The 16098-nt window shown below is 45.2% G+C and overlaps 2 protein-coding genes across 2 annotated transcripts; one reads left to right on the top strand and one right to left on the bottom strand.

Annotated features, from left to right (window-relative positions):
• Positions 1-608: 608 nt before the first annotated feature.
• Positions 609-1676, bottom strand: TLNRD1 (talin rod domain containing 1; the record flags this gene model as incomplete). The annotated part of the gene is made up of 1 exon (XM_079541189.1): positions 609-1676. One exon carries the CDS (start codon positions 1674-1676, stop codon positions 609-611), a length of 1068 nt encoding a protein of 355 aa, XP_079397315.1.
• A 10413-nt stretch (positions 1677-12089) lies between these two features.
• Positions 12090-15892, top strand: MESD (mesoderm development LRP chaperone; the record flags this gene model as incomplete). Its single annotated transcript, XM_079540735.1, has 3 exons — positions 12090-12254; positions 14665-14897; positions 15628-15892. 3 exons carry the CDS (start codon positions 12090-12092, stop codon positions 15890-15892), a joined length of 663 nt encoding a protein of 220 aa, XP_079396861.1.
• Positions 15893-16098: the final 206 nt, after the last annotated feature.

The following is a 16098-nucleotide window of genomic DNA, read 5'->3' as shown; positions in this document are numbered from 1 at the left end:
CCTTCCACTCCTACACACCAAATGCACTTCTAACCTAACACTTGATGCAAAATTTAAAAAAAGTCATACAAAACAAAAACAAACAAAATAGTAGCTACATCCATCATCTACATGGTGGTGTTTTCTTCTTTTCATTTTTAAAACGAATGAGAACTGAGGTAACCTTTTTCCTGCACAACCAAACAGTAAAATTTAGAAGGGAAATTTCGGAAGACAAGACAAGACAAACTTTAAAAACCGCACCCAGCGCGATTAAAGCTATTTTCTTTTCCTTTTTTTTTTTTTTTTTCTTTTTTTTTTTTGTTAGTTCAGATATCCCCACCTCCCCAAATATAAAACCTTTAAACAGTTGCTATTACCATCTGTGTGAAGATCTGGTTGAATAAAGGAACATTTATCTGCAGGTACTTGCTCAAAATAAAAAGAAGCCCAAACTGGCTACCTTTGTTAGTACGTATAATTTGAATATGCTGTTCTGCTTCTTCACCACGTGAAATCAAAGGATTGGGCCCATCCAAGCGAATTCTTTGGTATACAAAACAGGGGTGAGGAGGTGGGATATTATTTTCCTTTAGCAATGACTGAGATCTGAACAGAAGGTGTGGGGGTTAATTCACAGAATTGGAGTTCACTGGCGGTAAAGTCCTGGGTGAAGATCTTTCTCTTAGTGCCTGAGATAACAGGTTGCAACCATCTGAGACGGCGCAAGCTGAGTTCCTCAACCTTTCCCTGTAATCGCTCATTTTGGTGCTACTTTCGGGGTGTTGGGCTATATCCCTGAGGCATTGGGTCAGGAGCACACAAGCAGAAACCACACTCATGGCTCCTCCTAGGATAGCAGTTTGCACAGCTTTGCCCTCCGGATTGATGGTGGCAGCTTTACCCAAAAACTGGGGCTCAGTGGCAAAGCCCACCAGAGCATAGACAGACTGCACCAAAGGTCCACTGAACAAGACGCAGCGGTTCCTGGTCAGCTCGCTGGGTGAAGTCTTGACCTCCTTGACACACGCCAAGAGGGCGGAGGCGCTGGTGCTCATACATTTGACACTGAGTTTGAACTGCTCCTTAGCAAATTTATCCTTGGATTTCTCACTGGCCAGCACACAGGCGTCTGTCAGGAATTTCAAGTTCTTGGACATGTTCTGGGAAACCTCCAGCAGGAGCTGAGGGCTCATATCTGCCAAAGGGGTGGTCTTCAAGACCCCGCAGCCATGCTCCACCTCGTGCCGACATCGCGTCACCTTGTAGCGATCCACCAAGCCGGGCATGGCAGGCTGGGCCCCTGGAGTCTCCACTGCAGCCAGATAGGCAGCGTGGGCAGAGCACTCAGTCAGGGAGACCACCAGCTCCCCCATCTCCATCAGGCTTTCCCCCACCTCCCCGAAGCGTCCCATATTGAGCTGGCTCTGGACGTCGTGGGTCAAGATGGAAAGTCCTTTGGTCCTGGCGATAATCGTGTCCCTGCACTTCTCGAAAGACTCACCGAAGACAGACAAGCTCTCAGTGTTCACCGGCCTGGTCTCGCTCGACAGCAGAAGCAGATCGGCCACCAGTTGCATCTTGATCTTGCAGTGGTCGCAGATAGAGATGAGCTTCTTCCTCTGCAGGGAGCTGCCGCTGGGGATGCCGCCGCCGGACACCTCGCTGCTGGACTTGCCAGAGCCGCCGCTAGCCATAGCGCCGGGGGGGGCCTCGCATGCCGCTCGCTACCCCACTGCCGCCGCCTCTGCCGCCGCCCGAGCAGTCCCGACTGAGCCCGGCAGGATCGCTCTGCCTTTTCCGCAACATCATTCCATTAATCGCCGGGAGGCAAGAAAAGGCTCTGGGCGCCGGGGCTGCCGTGCTGCGGGGGGCGAGCTCCGCCGGGGCTCCCGCACCGCTCCGGCTCCAGGCTCCGCTCTACGGCTCTCCAGCGGCGGCTCTGCGCTGACCGGGAGCCCCCGGGCCGCGCTCCGGCATCGTGCGGCTTAGCAATACGTATATATATATATTTCTCCCCTCGTCTTTGCACTTCCCTCCCTTCCTCCGGCTGCGGGATCCTGCGCAAAGTTCCCTTTAGGAAACGGAATAGCCCGGAGGAGCGGAGCTAAAGCGGAGCTAGCGCGGGGCCGCAGCCCTGGGGGCCGCCCTCCCGCCGCCCGGGCGCTGCTCGCAGGGGCCGGAGGGGCGGCGGCTGCGCACCATGTGCCGCCCCCGGCGCGCCCGCCGCGGCCCCGCGCCGCCGGCTCGCAGGAAGCGCTGCGGAGGGTGTGGCCCGCCCGGGCCGGGAGGGGAGAACGGGGATAGAGAGAGAGAGAGAAGGGACCGTGGGAGGGGGTTTGTTAAAAAAAAAAAAAAAAAAAAAAGAGGGAGGGGAAAAAAAAAAAAAAAGCCACGCAAAAGGCAAAATAAAAATAAAAAATTAAAAGAGCCACCGGATCCGGGCGCTGGGGAGGGAGGGCGGGATCCGCTCCCCTTCCTTCTGCCGCTGCCTCACTCCTTCCTGCCTCGGTCATTCACGCGGCCGCCCGCCGCCCGCCGCCGCTTCATGCCCGCCGCCCTGGGCCCGCTCGGCGCCGCCGCCCCGCCCCGGCCGGCCCCCGCCGCGCCGCCGCCGCTCCAACTTAGGCTCTTCCCGCAAACAAGGGCGGGGGCTCCGCGCTCCGACCGCGGATGCTGCATCCCGCCCGGCCCCGCGCTCCTCCTGCCATGTTCCGCCGCCGATCGCCAAGTCCCGGGGAAGAAAAATAAAAATAAAACGAAAAGAGGTTCTTTTAAATTCCCTTCTCGGGCTCTCAGACAAACTATTGGGAAGAGGCGGCCGCGGCGGCGCTGCCAGCCAGACGCTGCACGGCTCTGACGGAGGCTCTCCCCCTCCCCGTTGCCTCCGCCGTAACCTCGCCGGAGCCTATCGCAATCTTTTGTGCGGTGTCACCGCCCTCCGTTTAAACGCTGCCCTCCCCCCCGCCGCCCCGCTCCCCGCCCGTCGCCTCCCGCTCCTCCCCGGCGGAGGGGGCAGCAGCGCCGTGCCGCGACGGCGCCGCCCGCGCCAGGCACCGGCCGACGGCAGCGCCGACCGCGACGGCCTCGAGGGCCGCCGCTCCGTATGGCGCCCCCTCGCGGCGCGCGGCGAGAGCGGAGGGCCGAAGTAAATAAATACCGCGCGTGGCGGAGAGCAGCCGTCGGGTGGGAGGAGGTGGGGATGGGAGCGGAGGGCCGGGCATCTTCCAGTAGCAGCCGCGTTGTGAGGTGAGTTGGCCGTGTGCGGCTCAGGTGCGCGGCCTGGAGGGGGGGGGGGGGGAGGGAGAGAGAGCGGGAGGGCAGCCGGGCTCTGGCTTCCTTTTCTTCCGTTTACTTTAAAAGTCTTATGTTTTGCTAGCCGTAATCGGTGGTATAAACATCGTTACTCTTTTATTTGCATATAAATATTGCCTTTAGCTGCTTGTAGCATGAAACGAGACTTAAACACGTTGTTTTTTTTTTAACCATGGGAAATGAATTTGGTGTCCCTGTTCGAAGGTCGGCTGCCATTGGTTAGAATGGAGCAGGGAGAATGTAGTCTTCCTGACGTTTACTTTGTGCATGGGAAGCCCTGAAAAAAGCACTTTCTTTGCCTGTTTCTGCCCTGGAGCGCACTGGGAGTTGCATTGATGTTAATGGGAGGGTGCTGGGCTCAGGGAGTCCGAGGCAGACAAGTAAATGCCATTAAATAATTAAGTGAAAACTACTAAGTATGCTGGAATGAGTTTTAGGAAGATGGGCTTAACATTCCCTGGAAGTGTCTATGGGGAATGAATGTATCATTTGGTAAACGGTGGTGTTGAGAATATTGATGTCACACACATGAGGCTCTCTGCTGTCGTGCCACATCCCCATCAAAATAACCCAAAAGAATGAGTCCATGTTGAATCCATATTTTGCATTTGTTACGCATCCTTCTGCGGCCAAATATCAATGCTCTTTCTCTCCTTTCATTCAGGCTTTCCAATTCTGGCAGTTGGTTACATGCATATAGCAGGCAGCATGCATCCGGAGTATATTTGTCCCAGCTTATGTTTACACAAAGTCCTGCTATGTTCATACTGTTGCAGGGGTAGGAGTGACACTGCTGTGAATGGAAGTTAGACCTGCAGGACCTTGCAGGCCAAAGCCAGTGTCACCCTGGCACAAGGAGAGCCCACCTAATGGCATACTTTTTAAGATCTCCAAACAAGTACAAATAAGTACATTTCCTCACCCACTGCCTAGAGGAGTCTTGGCCTTCTCTGCTCGCACTGAGCGGGAGGAACACAGTTCTGGGAGAGGTAGGGTTAACAGGATGCATGGTTTGTGGGGTGGAGGGGAGCCCTTATTGTAGAGCCAGGATGGATGGAAGGGCAGATAGGCAGCTGTGGGTGTGTTGAAAATGGGCAGTTCTCCACCCATCTCTCCTCGCAGTAACAGCATGAGGGAGATTCTGTTTACCTAAATCAGATTATAGCAGTTTAATGGAAGGTCACAATTTGGGCCTAAACAATTTTGGTTTGCTGCCAACAGCTCATTTTCAAAACTATAAATAGGAGTGATTTCAGAATACTCTGACAAATAAAAATCAGTGGGCAGCAGAAGCCAGCTGAATTGCATTGCAAAATATTTCCAGATATGTCCTTCAGTGAGGCAGTGAGAAATTATGTAGCATGAGGAATGCCTTTCATAAGAATATTAACCTAGTTTCTTTTAACGAGTAGTGACTACATTTAATGAGAGTTTGAGTATTTCATTTTAGAAACCTTTGGTCTCGTGCCTGGCTAGAAGAGGTGTTAAATGACCTAATAATCTTCTCCATTTTTAGATGCTGCCGCAGGAGTCTCCATATGGTTTGTGTCATTGCCCCAGGACAAAAGAGACATCCAGGATTTGGACAGAGTTTCTGCTGCTGTTCTTCCAAAGCCTCCATCCCAGCTGCTCACATCAGAAACAAAGCGAGGCCCTAACCCTTGGCAATTCTAGCAGCAGAAAGGGCCACCAGAGCTAGCGGTTAGGAAGAAGTAACCACTTAAATATAAAGCAAATATTCCTCAAGCTTCTTCAATCTGTTCAAAGGATTGTTTTACTGCTTACCAGCCTTGGTATTAGCAAGGGGCAAAAGTGGTCATTACTGTAATTTGGTCAGTTGCTTGACTCCAGATTCATCTTACCAGACGTCATTTTGCTCCAGCAGTAGCCTCAAGTGTTCTGTTCTTCTGTATATATGTAAATATATGATGAAGAGTGACCCAGCCATCTCATTTGGCTTGCATTTTGGAATTTAAACAAATAGAAAATAGACAGAATCATAGAGGTTGAAAGGGACCCCTGGAGGTCCATCTCTCTGCTAAAGCAGATTTCCTGGAATAGGTTGGTTGCGTAGGAAAGCATCTGATTTTGTGTATCTGCAGAGAAGGGGACTCTACCACCTCTCTGGGCAGCCTGCCCCAGTGCTCTGTCACCCAAACAGTAATGAAGTTTGTACGAAACTGCCTATGTTCCTGTTTGTGCCCATCGCCCTTTGTCCTGCTGCTTGGCACCACTAAGAGCCTGGCTCCATCCACTTGACTTGACTCACTGTTATAGATAGTCTTTTTCAGTATTATCACTAAGTGGCAGGAATAAGCCCTTGGCTATTTTTGGTGAACCTGAGTAGGTAGCACGATTATGAAATGCATTGTGAGAACAAGCTGCACATTGTTTAAGAAAAAGAAAAAAAAAAATCTGTGCTGTAAGGGATGATAGGAGGGAGGAGGGGTAGGAACCACTTATACTTGTCTTCAGTATATCCATAACTAACCGGTTCTCTTCCGCCCCCATGTAGTGACACTCTAGTGAAAAACTATTTCCTTCTGTTATTTTTATACAATTTGCAGGCCATTATTTGATCATAAACACATAACCTTACTGTAAATGGGAGCCTTGAAGACAGATTTGCTTGTGTCTAGTAATTTGAGTAGCACTGAGGAACAGCTACAATATGCCTTAAAGGCCCAGCAGATGTATCTGCATTGTTCAGGATGAAAATTTTACTCAGTGATTTTCGGGGCGGGTATTTCTTAAGTTCTTTGCATGTCTCTGGGAGGATTTGTGTATACCTGCTTGATTTCATGGCTGCTGAGTTCAAAAATGCCGTGCAGGACTTGGGCAGCCATGAATTAGTGTACAGACTAAGGAGACATGAAAATGAGGTGATGAGGATTGGCTGTAGAAAGATTTTTGCTGTCAGTCTGAATGAAATAACACTGTGGGACTGGAAACAGCAGGCACTGTCAGATAGAAAGGATTAAAAGGCTTTTTAGCGTGGCTTAGTAGTGTACAGAAGATTGGCTTACTTGTGATAGGTCTTCTTTTGTCACATTGATCTTTATTTCGCATTGTGCTTTATACAACAAAAACTGGAGTCTTTCATGAATCGTTTCACACAATGTGTGCCTTCTATTACTTACAAAAATCTTTTTTTTTTTTTTTTTTTTAAGAAATTGATTTTTTTTTTTTTTTTTTTTTTTTTTTTTTGCCACTATAGCCGATGTTGAGTCATAGCTGAACAATACGGAGTTGTAATAATTTTATGATCACTGTATGTGGCCATGTTGATGAGAGGAAGGCTATGATAGAATGAGCTACACTACTTTATATTACTTTCCTGTATGGATGTATCGATCTAACGTAATAGGGAGCTAACTGATGAAGGAATAAAAGGCATTTCAATGGTTCCCTATGTCAGCTGTATGACTAAACCCATGAGGTGGTAATTACAGGATGATAGCTCCCGTTCCAGGGGATGCAGCTGGCTTGTCAGGCTGGAAACTAGAAATGAGGGAAGGATGATGTTGGCAGAGGCTGACAAAGGAAATTATTTGACACAGAGCAAGACTTAGCAAGAGAGGCTGGAAGAAGCTGGGCCTTCCTTTTGCCAGCACTGGAGCAGTAGATATGACATAAAGAAGGAAAGGTGTGTGTGTTGACTGGTTTATTGTTTTTAAGATTTATTTTGTCTTAAATGGTTGGTGCTAAGTGTTTTGTGATTGGTGCTTACTGTCTTTACTTCACGAGAGACTAAAACTGCAAGGCCTGGGTCTGTCTTGAATCTGCAGAGGTAATCAAGGCTCATACACCGGGGAAGCAACCTGAGAACTGCTCTGCCTGTAGCTAAAGAAGACAGTGTGAGATCTGGGGGAACAGTTAGCTGATCTCTTGTGAGAACAAAACGCAAATGCATGAGTTCTGCTTTTTCATCTTTGAGAATGATTTTGTGCTTAAGTAGTTTATAGAACAGTGGGCATGCTTTCAGACAGACTCAAGCTTGGTGTTTGGATGTTTTGTTTTTCTTTTTTATGGCATAGTTAAAAACACAGTATCTGAAGAAAAAAATATTGCATAAATAATGGTAAATATCAGCTATGCCTAAAATACGGGCTAGCTGCTGCAACTGAACGATAATACAGCAAAAGTAGGTTTTATTTTGTTCTCTTTTATTCACTGTTTATTGTACAGCTGTTCTTACCACTTACCATATATAATCAATTGGTTGTCTCCTGCTGTTAATATGGATATTTAGTACATTGAAATTGAAAAAAGACATTTTTGTGGTAAGGAAAATACAGCTAAAAAACTTGTCTTTTCACAGGATGGAAGGTTGTGCCATGTTTTATGCCAATAAAACAGCTATTAATGGCTTTGTGCTTCATATTCTTGTCTACCATCCACGCATACAGTTATCCACCCTATGTCGGGTGTTTTATAAGGTGAGTGCTAGGAGCAGGAGGTGCAACATAGCTGCTTGTGTCCATTCCCCCTCCAGGAGTGGGTGAGCAGCAGCAGGCACAGGTTTGTAAGCACTTAATGGAAGAAAGGTAGATGCCATTGGTAAGAGTGGTCTGGCATAAACAGGAATCCCAGACCTTCCCTTCAGTGTCTTTGGTCTGAGGTGTTTGTCTGGCGGTTGTTTTCTTTGTATGTGTTTGAGATCAAAGGAGAATATGGTACTTCAAACAAAATGTGCAAGGGCCCACCCTTCCTGAATTGCACTTCTGATAATGTGTTCAGTCCTGCCGCTGTAATACTCCGCAGAAGGGTTTTTTCTTTCTTTCTTTCTTTTTTTTTTTTAAATAAACTCCACTCCTTTTTAATATCTGTCACAAGAGAATTTTAATAGATGTTTTTGTAAGATTACTTTACAGTCTCTGATCCTACACTTCTTTCCACATAGTCTGTGAGAGGAGCCAGCAGCTTTAACTCATCAGAAGTTTGTGTGATGTATTACTTACAGTGGATGTAGGTGCCAGAAGTGACCTGTAAACCTAATACTAAATTGGGACTACAAAATTAATTTCACTTAGATTGTGGAGATTAGACTAGAAATAGAATTCCTCTGGGAGCTGTGTAAACCTTGACATTGATTTAACGTAATTCTTTCCTTAAGAGGGTAACTTTAAATTGTATAACAATACATAGTTTTAACCACATATCTCTAGCAAATTGTGCAGTAAGACAAGTATTAACAGGAACATTCAGTGGTATTTCTGAATTTAAAGATCAGTGTGTAGCTCTGTGGATGCTGACAAGAAGGTCAGATGTCATACCCCTCCCTCCCCCTCTGCCCCCCCCACCTGATCAGATAGGTCAAGTTATAAAGCCCGTGTGTCATTGCCAAGCATCTCCATTCAGTCCAAAATTGTAATTTATAATATACGAATTATATCCAAATCACACTAATTTACTGTGACTGGGGAGAATGTTAACTTGGATCCAGCAATTAAAGGTCTGATTAGCTCCAGAACAAAAATGCTTATTGTGTTACTGAATGGCAAGTGAGTGTTTGTTTTATGCCTTAATTTAGACTGAAATTATTCTGAATCATTCAGATGTTTATTTTTGCTCTGGATGACAGCATATTCAATACTAAAAAGCATATTTTCTTCTTGAGATGTAGAAATATTTTGTTGTTTTTAAAGGGAACATGTATAGGTCTCTTTCTTCAGGTTATTGCCTGAGCAGGCTGTTTGTACAAGTCTGATTTAACATATGCACTGTCTTTGCACGAGAGCTCATGCATTAGATTACATTTGCAGGGAGAATTTTGAGTACTTAACCTTAATTTCACCTATTAAAACACTAATTTTGAATGTTATACTTTAAGTAACTTGGAATACCCTGACACCCTGTAAAATATTTGACAATGTTTTAAGCAGTAAGAGCGCTCTGAATGTTCGATCATCTCAAATTTGCTTCAAATTTTCTGGCATCTGTTACTGACCAAGTCTTCTGTATTATTTAACATTGTATTGCCATGGTCGTTTGCTAAGCAGGTAGGTGCAAAAGCAGTTCTAACAACTATCTGACTGCAATCAGAGTACAGCTGCACACCAGACCTTAATCATTTCAGTTATTCTAAGTAACTGCTTACAGTCTGCCTTCTGCAACACCTCATTCATTTGAGCCACTGTTAAACATTCTCTTGTATGAGAAGAGTTTTTAAAATGAATTACTTCTTCCAGACGTGGAATATGATGATAGCAGGTAGCCCTTGTGTTCTTCCTCCCTTCTGCATGCTTAGGGCTAATCTTCTGATCTTGTTAGTTCCTTTTAATCTCTAAATTGTCTGTATGTCCTCCCAAGACAGCTCTGCCCTTTCCTTTCCTTGATGATTTCAAGTTGTTTGTTCTTTCCAAGGTTAACTGTCAAGGGACAAGCTTTAAGATCATGCATATTTCCCCTACTGTAGTTATTTGCAAAGAAAAGTAAGCTATGATGAATGAGCATCCACACTAAAATAGAAAATTGGATATGAAAACCTACCACCCCCAAGGACCTGAAAGAGCTTTTGGCAGCTAAAAAAATACGCATGTTCTCCTAACTCGTGATAAATAAAGGGACAGGAAGTAAATTTTGCAGAAATACAGTTTGAAAAATTAACACCTACATTTAAAATTTAAAAAAAGGCAACGGGACAGAGAATCCCAAACTTCATTAGCAGAAATTTAGGACAGCTTGAATCTTCTCAAATTGCAACCTGACCCAACCATGTGAAAACATTTTACATCAAGAGGGGGAGGTAGATTTGCACTTCTTATTGAATTGTAATGTTATCTTTGAAAATACTAAGATAAAAATCGTATGTTTTAGAAGATGAAATGACACCTACGGCTTGAAACATCTCCTGACGTGACAAATGGGGCTTTCAAAATAAAGCAGTGAACACTTTGTATTTGCAATTTACAATGACAGTAGCCATTTGTTATCAGGTATGTTCTGTACTGTAACCATAATAGTGTTAGCTGCTAAGACTATGAAAACTTATAAGGAATATAAGAATGCTTAAGGAAAAAAAAAAAAACATATTTATGCGCATCTATAGATGCTTTGAATGAAATACATCATGTTTCAATGAAAAAAATAATTCAATTTTATTTCAGTGTGAGTGATATGTATTTCTAGCTGTGTGGATTTTTGTTCTTGTACAGGAAAGAACAATGGAGTATAAAGAGAGGCTGAATAAGTGTTTGAACTGCAGCTGACTCTGTGGAGAGCATATGTACTTTAAACAAGTTCTTCCTGAGCACAGAACGCTGCTTGGTAGTTGCAAATTTAGAAGTAAGCATGAAAAACCCTTCTTTCAAGTTAAAGCTTTTATATGCATGACAGATACATAGGATTGTTTGGTGCAATGCTGGAAAACTGTACTACTTGTTCACTTAACAAAGGAAATTGGATTACTCCTTAGATCCGCAAGTGAATGTCGCACCAGACATTAATGAATGTCAAGTTGGCCTGGTTTGCTCTAATAACAGAAAACAGTTGAAAATATTTCCCAGTAGAAATTCAATAAAAGTGTATTTTTATACTGCTTAGTCCAACGTTCCTAAAATTGATATATTTTTTATTTTAGTGAAGTTAAGCATGATCCAATAATAACAAAGTTAGCAGGAACATACTTCACTAAAACCTCATAGGGCTGTGGGATGTAGTGTGTATATATATATGATATTTGTTATACCCAATGAGAAGGCACTGAGCAAATGTGCTCGTTAGTGACTTACTGGACAGCTTTGTGAGAGGCACTTGACTAAAACCCTGTTCCAGTTATTGTATATTTAACAAGCTCCATGAATAGCTATGGCCTAACAGCTTCCTGTTTCTCAACCATACTGGTGGTGTTTCTGAAACATAATAAAACAATAATCTGCAGGATGGAGGTTGCAGAGGAGGGTGGTTGCTTATCGAGGTACTGCAGTCTTGCATCCCATCCCCTCCACTGTTTGCTGAGGCTTGGAGACTCCGTTTTTATCTACTGCACGAGCCCTTGGCAGCCATCTCCCATCAGGGCCTTAATCCTTTCAGAAGTCCTGGATGCAGAAAGCATCCCAAACCCACACCCCTGCCTAATTACTGCTGCTGTTCTGTGCCAGCAGCGCAGTGGGCTCCTGCTTTGCCTCAGGCCTGGATGCAGTGACAGCACTGCGCTGGATGTTCGCTGGGTGGAGTCCATCCTGCTGCCCCGCTCTGTACCAACTCTGCGGTTACTCTCATGCTTCCTTCTGTTCCAGTGTTCGAGCTTACTGGAATCCATGTCCCAAAGGCAAAAGCTTGCGATATTTATAATTAAGTGACTTGTATTGAGGAAAGAACGAAGGCTTGAATAGGCCTATAGAAATGTTAATCTGTGTGATCCGTTTGGATAATGGAAAAGTGGAAAAATAGTATCTACAAAGAAAAAGTCGTGTGCGTGTGGTGCTCAGGTGCTCTGGAGTTATACTTTACTGAAAGCAGCTTTATTTTTAGATCTTCCAATAAAAAACGGATGTTGCTGAGATAGTATTAGAAGACAGCGCCGCGGGGCCGGTTCCCGTCACAGCCATCGACGCACACAGCTCCTCGCCATCCCCTTAACTAGTAAGAACAAATGCCCTGCTCTCTATTCGGGAGCTGGTTCGTGGCACAGCACCGAGCCATTCCGCAGCCGGAGCCGCGCAGCCCTCCGACCACCCGCTCCCCGCTCCCCCCGCCCTCGCCGCCCGTGTCTGCAGCCCCTCCTCCCCGCGCCCCCGCCCCTTCACGCGGCCGCGCCGCCCTCCTTCCCCTCCCGCCTGCTACCGGACAAGATGGCGGCGGCCGCGCGTTGGGCCGCGTTGGGTCTGGCGCTATGGCTGTGCGCGGCGGCCCGCGCCGAGGAGCCGGAGGGGAAGCGGCGGGCGGGGCCGGCCAAGAAGAAAGACATTCGGGACTACAACGACGCGGACATGGCCCGGCTGCTGGAGCAGTGGGAGGTGCGGGGCGGGGCTGGGGGCCCGCGCTGGGGTCTCCACGTTCGGCCGGAGGAGCGGGCGGCTCTTCCCAGGCATGGCCGCGGCCTGGCGGGGCAGTAGGGCTGCCCGGGGCTGCAGGCGACCCTGTGACAGCAGGTCGCGGCTGGGGTTGCCGGAAAGGAGCAGCTCCGTGCGCGGGAGCGGTGGGGAGGAGGGGGGGGCTGCGCGAAGCCGGCGGTGAGCTGTGCCGTAACGTAGAGTGGTGCGGGTTTCTCCCTGTAGAAAGGTGTTTTCTTGGAAAATGGAGACAGCGTTTAAAGGAAACGGCTAAAAAGCTAAAGTTTTATTAATCAGGCAAGAAGCAGATAGTCCTGGCTGCTAAAAAAAATAAATAAATAAATAAAATGATTGTAGTGGGCAAATTCAGCTTAATTTGGCATAGTACGGCAAATCATGAAGGAAAGGTTGTCTGAGGTGGTGAGTTCGTTGCTTGGACAGAAGGGTTGGTGCCTCTGGGGCTCTCCTGCTTCATGTTCTGTGCCAGCTGTGTGGCCAGCAGCTCTGCTCTTTTCCCTGTAGCTGGAGGTCTCTGTTTCACTTCACAGAGTGCTGCACGATTGCTCGCAGACATACTGTGTGCAGCTGTGGCTGGGCAGCTCGGCTTGGCATTGCAGCCGAGGACGTGCATGCACAGCCATGTGAGCAACAAGTTAATGGTAGTGGGAGCTCAACAATTCTGATGGTCGGCTGTGTGGCATTTCTCTAGTAGCTGTTGGGATGCCTACAGGGGACTGGAAAGACTTGAGGGTGGGGTGGATGGAGCATAAAGAAGAAAGGGCTTAATTGGCTTGAAGGGGTGGGATAAGAGAAACAAAGGAGCTGTTATGGATTTGGATAAGAGCAGGAATTATGCTCGGGAGTGAGGGGGCATAGGGCAGGGATCTGTGCAGAGCCAAGTTTCCTTGGTTTCAGTAGATTAAGACTCCTAATATTTTCTATTTTTGTGGCCATAAGGACAGAAACTACATTTCCTTATGAACAATTTTTGTTAGAGACTTCGTTGCAATCTTCAGTGTTTTGAAAGCTTGTTTAGATAGCACCAAAGTGGGAGCAAACGAACTTATTATGAAAATCTCTCCAGGTTTCTGAGCGCCCTTTCAGCAGGCTGGAACAGTGCGGGCTTGCCAGTGTTAAAGGGTTTTAATATTGAAGTCTTGTTGATCCAAGACGCATCAGTAAGTGAGCTTCAGCTTACACAACTTACAGCACTTGCTGTATTCAGTCACTGCTTTTGTTAGAGGTGAAAGGATAGGAAAAGTGCACTTGGTTTCTGCCATGTAGAGATTTCCTTCGTGGTAAGGGCCTCTCCAGCAGCCTTGAGTCCAGAGGAGGTGGAAACAGAGCAACCCCTGGACCAGGTTCTCAGCTCTGTTATTAAAACAACATATCCTTTAAAACAGATTATTACTCAGGCTTGAATCTGAGCTATGGTTATTTAATGGACTATGGATGTGGATGGCATATGTTGCAGATCCTTTTAAAAATAAAAATCCAAGATGTTGGTGAGAGAAGTTTAGGAGATGAGGTTGAGAGAGAAGGAGCAGGTTGCTGCTGTATGTAATGCTTTCCTGTTGAAGCCGCACATTAGCATTTAAATGAATTAGTCTGCTTGATGTTGCAAAGCAAAGGGTTACACTTTTCTTTCTATCCTTTACTTTGTAATTAACTCGATTAATAAAAATGTGATAGTTTGTGCAGGATCATCAAGGGAAGTGACATTTAGCGGATCTTTTGACCACTTATTTCAATTGAAGCTTTAGTAATACTTCTTTATAGATGTTTGGTTGAATAGTTAAGGGTGAAATAGGTAATATGTATCATTATGTTGAGGTTGTAGTCAATTTCTGTGTTGTATAGGGAATATTTGTAAACATTGTTTCTGCCTTTCTGTTTCAGAGCTGTGGAATATGTTGGTTTTGTGCTATTCCTGCTATCCAGACTGGTAGAAAGTACGGTTCATAATTCGTTCATTCATGTTCAGAACATTTATGATTCAATTGTGTGAGATTCTATATTTAAAGGTACATTGTGTACTTAATAAAATTCCATGAAACTGAAAGAAAAGGTGTTATTTTATGAAGCACCTAGTGGGTTTGTATTGGATCAGCCACGAGGATGGAATATTTCTCAGTATATGATAAAATGAGATTTTACCTGCTGGAGTGAGAATGTGCATTGCTCTGAGGAGAGGGTTTATAAGTGACTTATCCTGAGGCAAAGTTCACGGTTTCTTTTCATGCGGGGGTCTCCATCTTCAAACTACTCAGTGCTTTCTTATCAAAGCAGAGTTATTCCCTAAACAGTGGTGAGTTTTTGAAAAGAACATTTTCTTCAACAGTTTAATTTTAACACATCCTTCTTTTCAATATAGAAAGACGATGACATTGAGGAGGGGGATCTTCCTGAACACAAGAGGCCTCCAGCACCAATAGATTTCTCAAAAATTGATCCAGGCAAGCCTGAAAGCATCCTGAAACTGACGAAAAAAGGGAAGACTTTGATGATGTTTGTCACAGTGTCAGGAAATCCCACGGAAAAAGAGACAGAAGAAATTACTAGTCTGTGGCAGGGAAGTCTCTTCAACGCCAACTATGATGTACAGAGGTACGCCGTTGTATGCAAGGGTAAAGTTTTGCTCAGAAATCTTGTTTTTTTTCCTTCCTGGAAGTCTTTTCCACTGTTGATCCTGTACTCTTCTCTAGCTCTATCAACTCCTACTATTTCTTTGCTGCTATGTCAGTTCATATAACAATTGTTTTTCTTCTAAGTCACTTTAGAAAAATTTTGGTTTTGTGCATAAATATTTTTAACACTTATTTGTGGTTTACATATAGCCTAGCTTCTTTTTACCTCATGGTTCAGCTTTTTTTCAGTTTTAGCTGCAGTAGTTTGCCTTCATGTTGATGGAAGACATCCTACTCGTAAGATGTGTAACCACAAAGGGTTTTTGTTCCTCTGGCTAAAAATAAGATTTCTGTCCAAGAGAGGGTGGATGGTTTTGAAACAGGAATGTTGCAGTCTTGAGTCTCTCACTGCAAACTGGGAACGTTTGCAGTGAGAGAACAAATCAGATTTAATGCCCATCAGTGGATTTTGTATAGCATCAAATTAGTTCTAGCGTTTTCTTCATACTTTCTCCTACTTGGTTATTTCTAAACTTAACACTTTTTATTCTTCCATGCTAGCAAACTGTTCTCGTCCACATCTCCAAACAGCAAGACCAATTACTTGCTTTTAGATGGATATCTGTCTCGGAGGGGCTCTGAATGAAATAAAACGTTTTAGCACTGGAAAAGCACAGAACTAACAGAAAAATTATGCATCTTTCCTCTAGGTTTATTGTTGGCTCAAATCGTGCAATCTTTATGCTCCGTGATGGCGGTTATGCCTGGGAGATCAAAGACTTCCTGATAAGTCAAGAAAGGTGTGCAGATGTTACTCTGGAAGGCCAGGTTTATCCGGGCAAAGGAGCAGATGGAAGTGAGAAAGGAAGCAACAAAACCAAACCTGAGAAAGCAAAGAAGAAAAAAGATGCAGAGAAGAAATCTAAAAGCAGCCAAGAGGACAACCGTGCAACCAAACAGAGAGAAGACCTATGACAGATGCATGAACCAGACTGAATAGTACTCTGTTCCTTGAAGGGAAACTTAACTTTCTTTACAATTTCTGGCTTTATAGAGGAGAAGGAAGGAAGCAGATGTTACTGAGGTTTAAAGACTTCTGTGTTGAAATACACATGTTTACTTATTAATGTTGGCTGTTTGTTTAGTTACAGAAACGGTAATGTTTAATACCAGCAGTTGAC

The sequence above is a fragment of the Tetrao urogallus genome (genome assembly GCF_951394365.1).
Source record: "Tetrao urogallus genome assembly, chromosome: 11".
Taxonomy (NCBI): Eukaryota; Metazoa; Chordata; class Aves; order Galliformes; family Phasianidae; genus Tetrao; species Tetrao urogallus.
The sequence above is the reverse complement of the archived record's forward strand: the minus strand, read 5'-3'. Positions and strand labels throughout refer to the sequence as shown.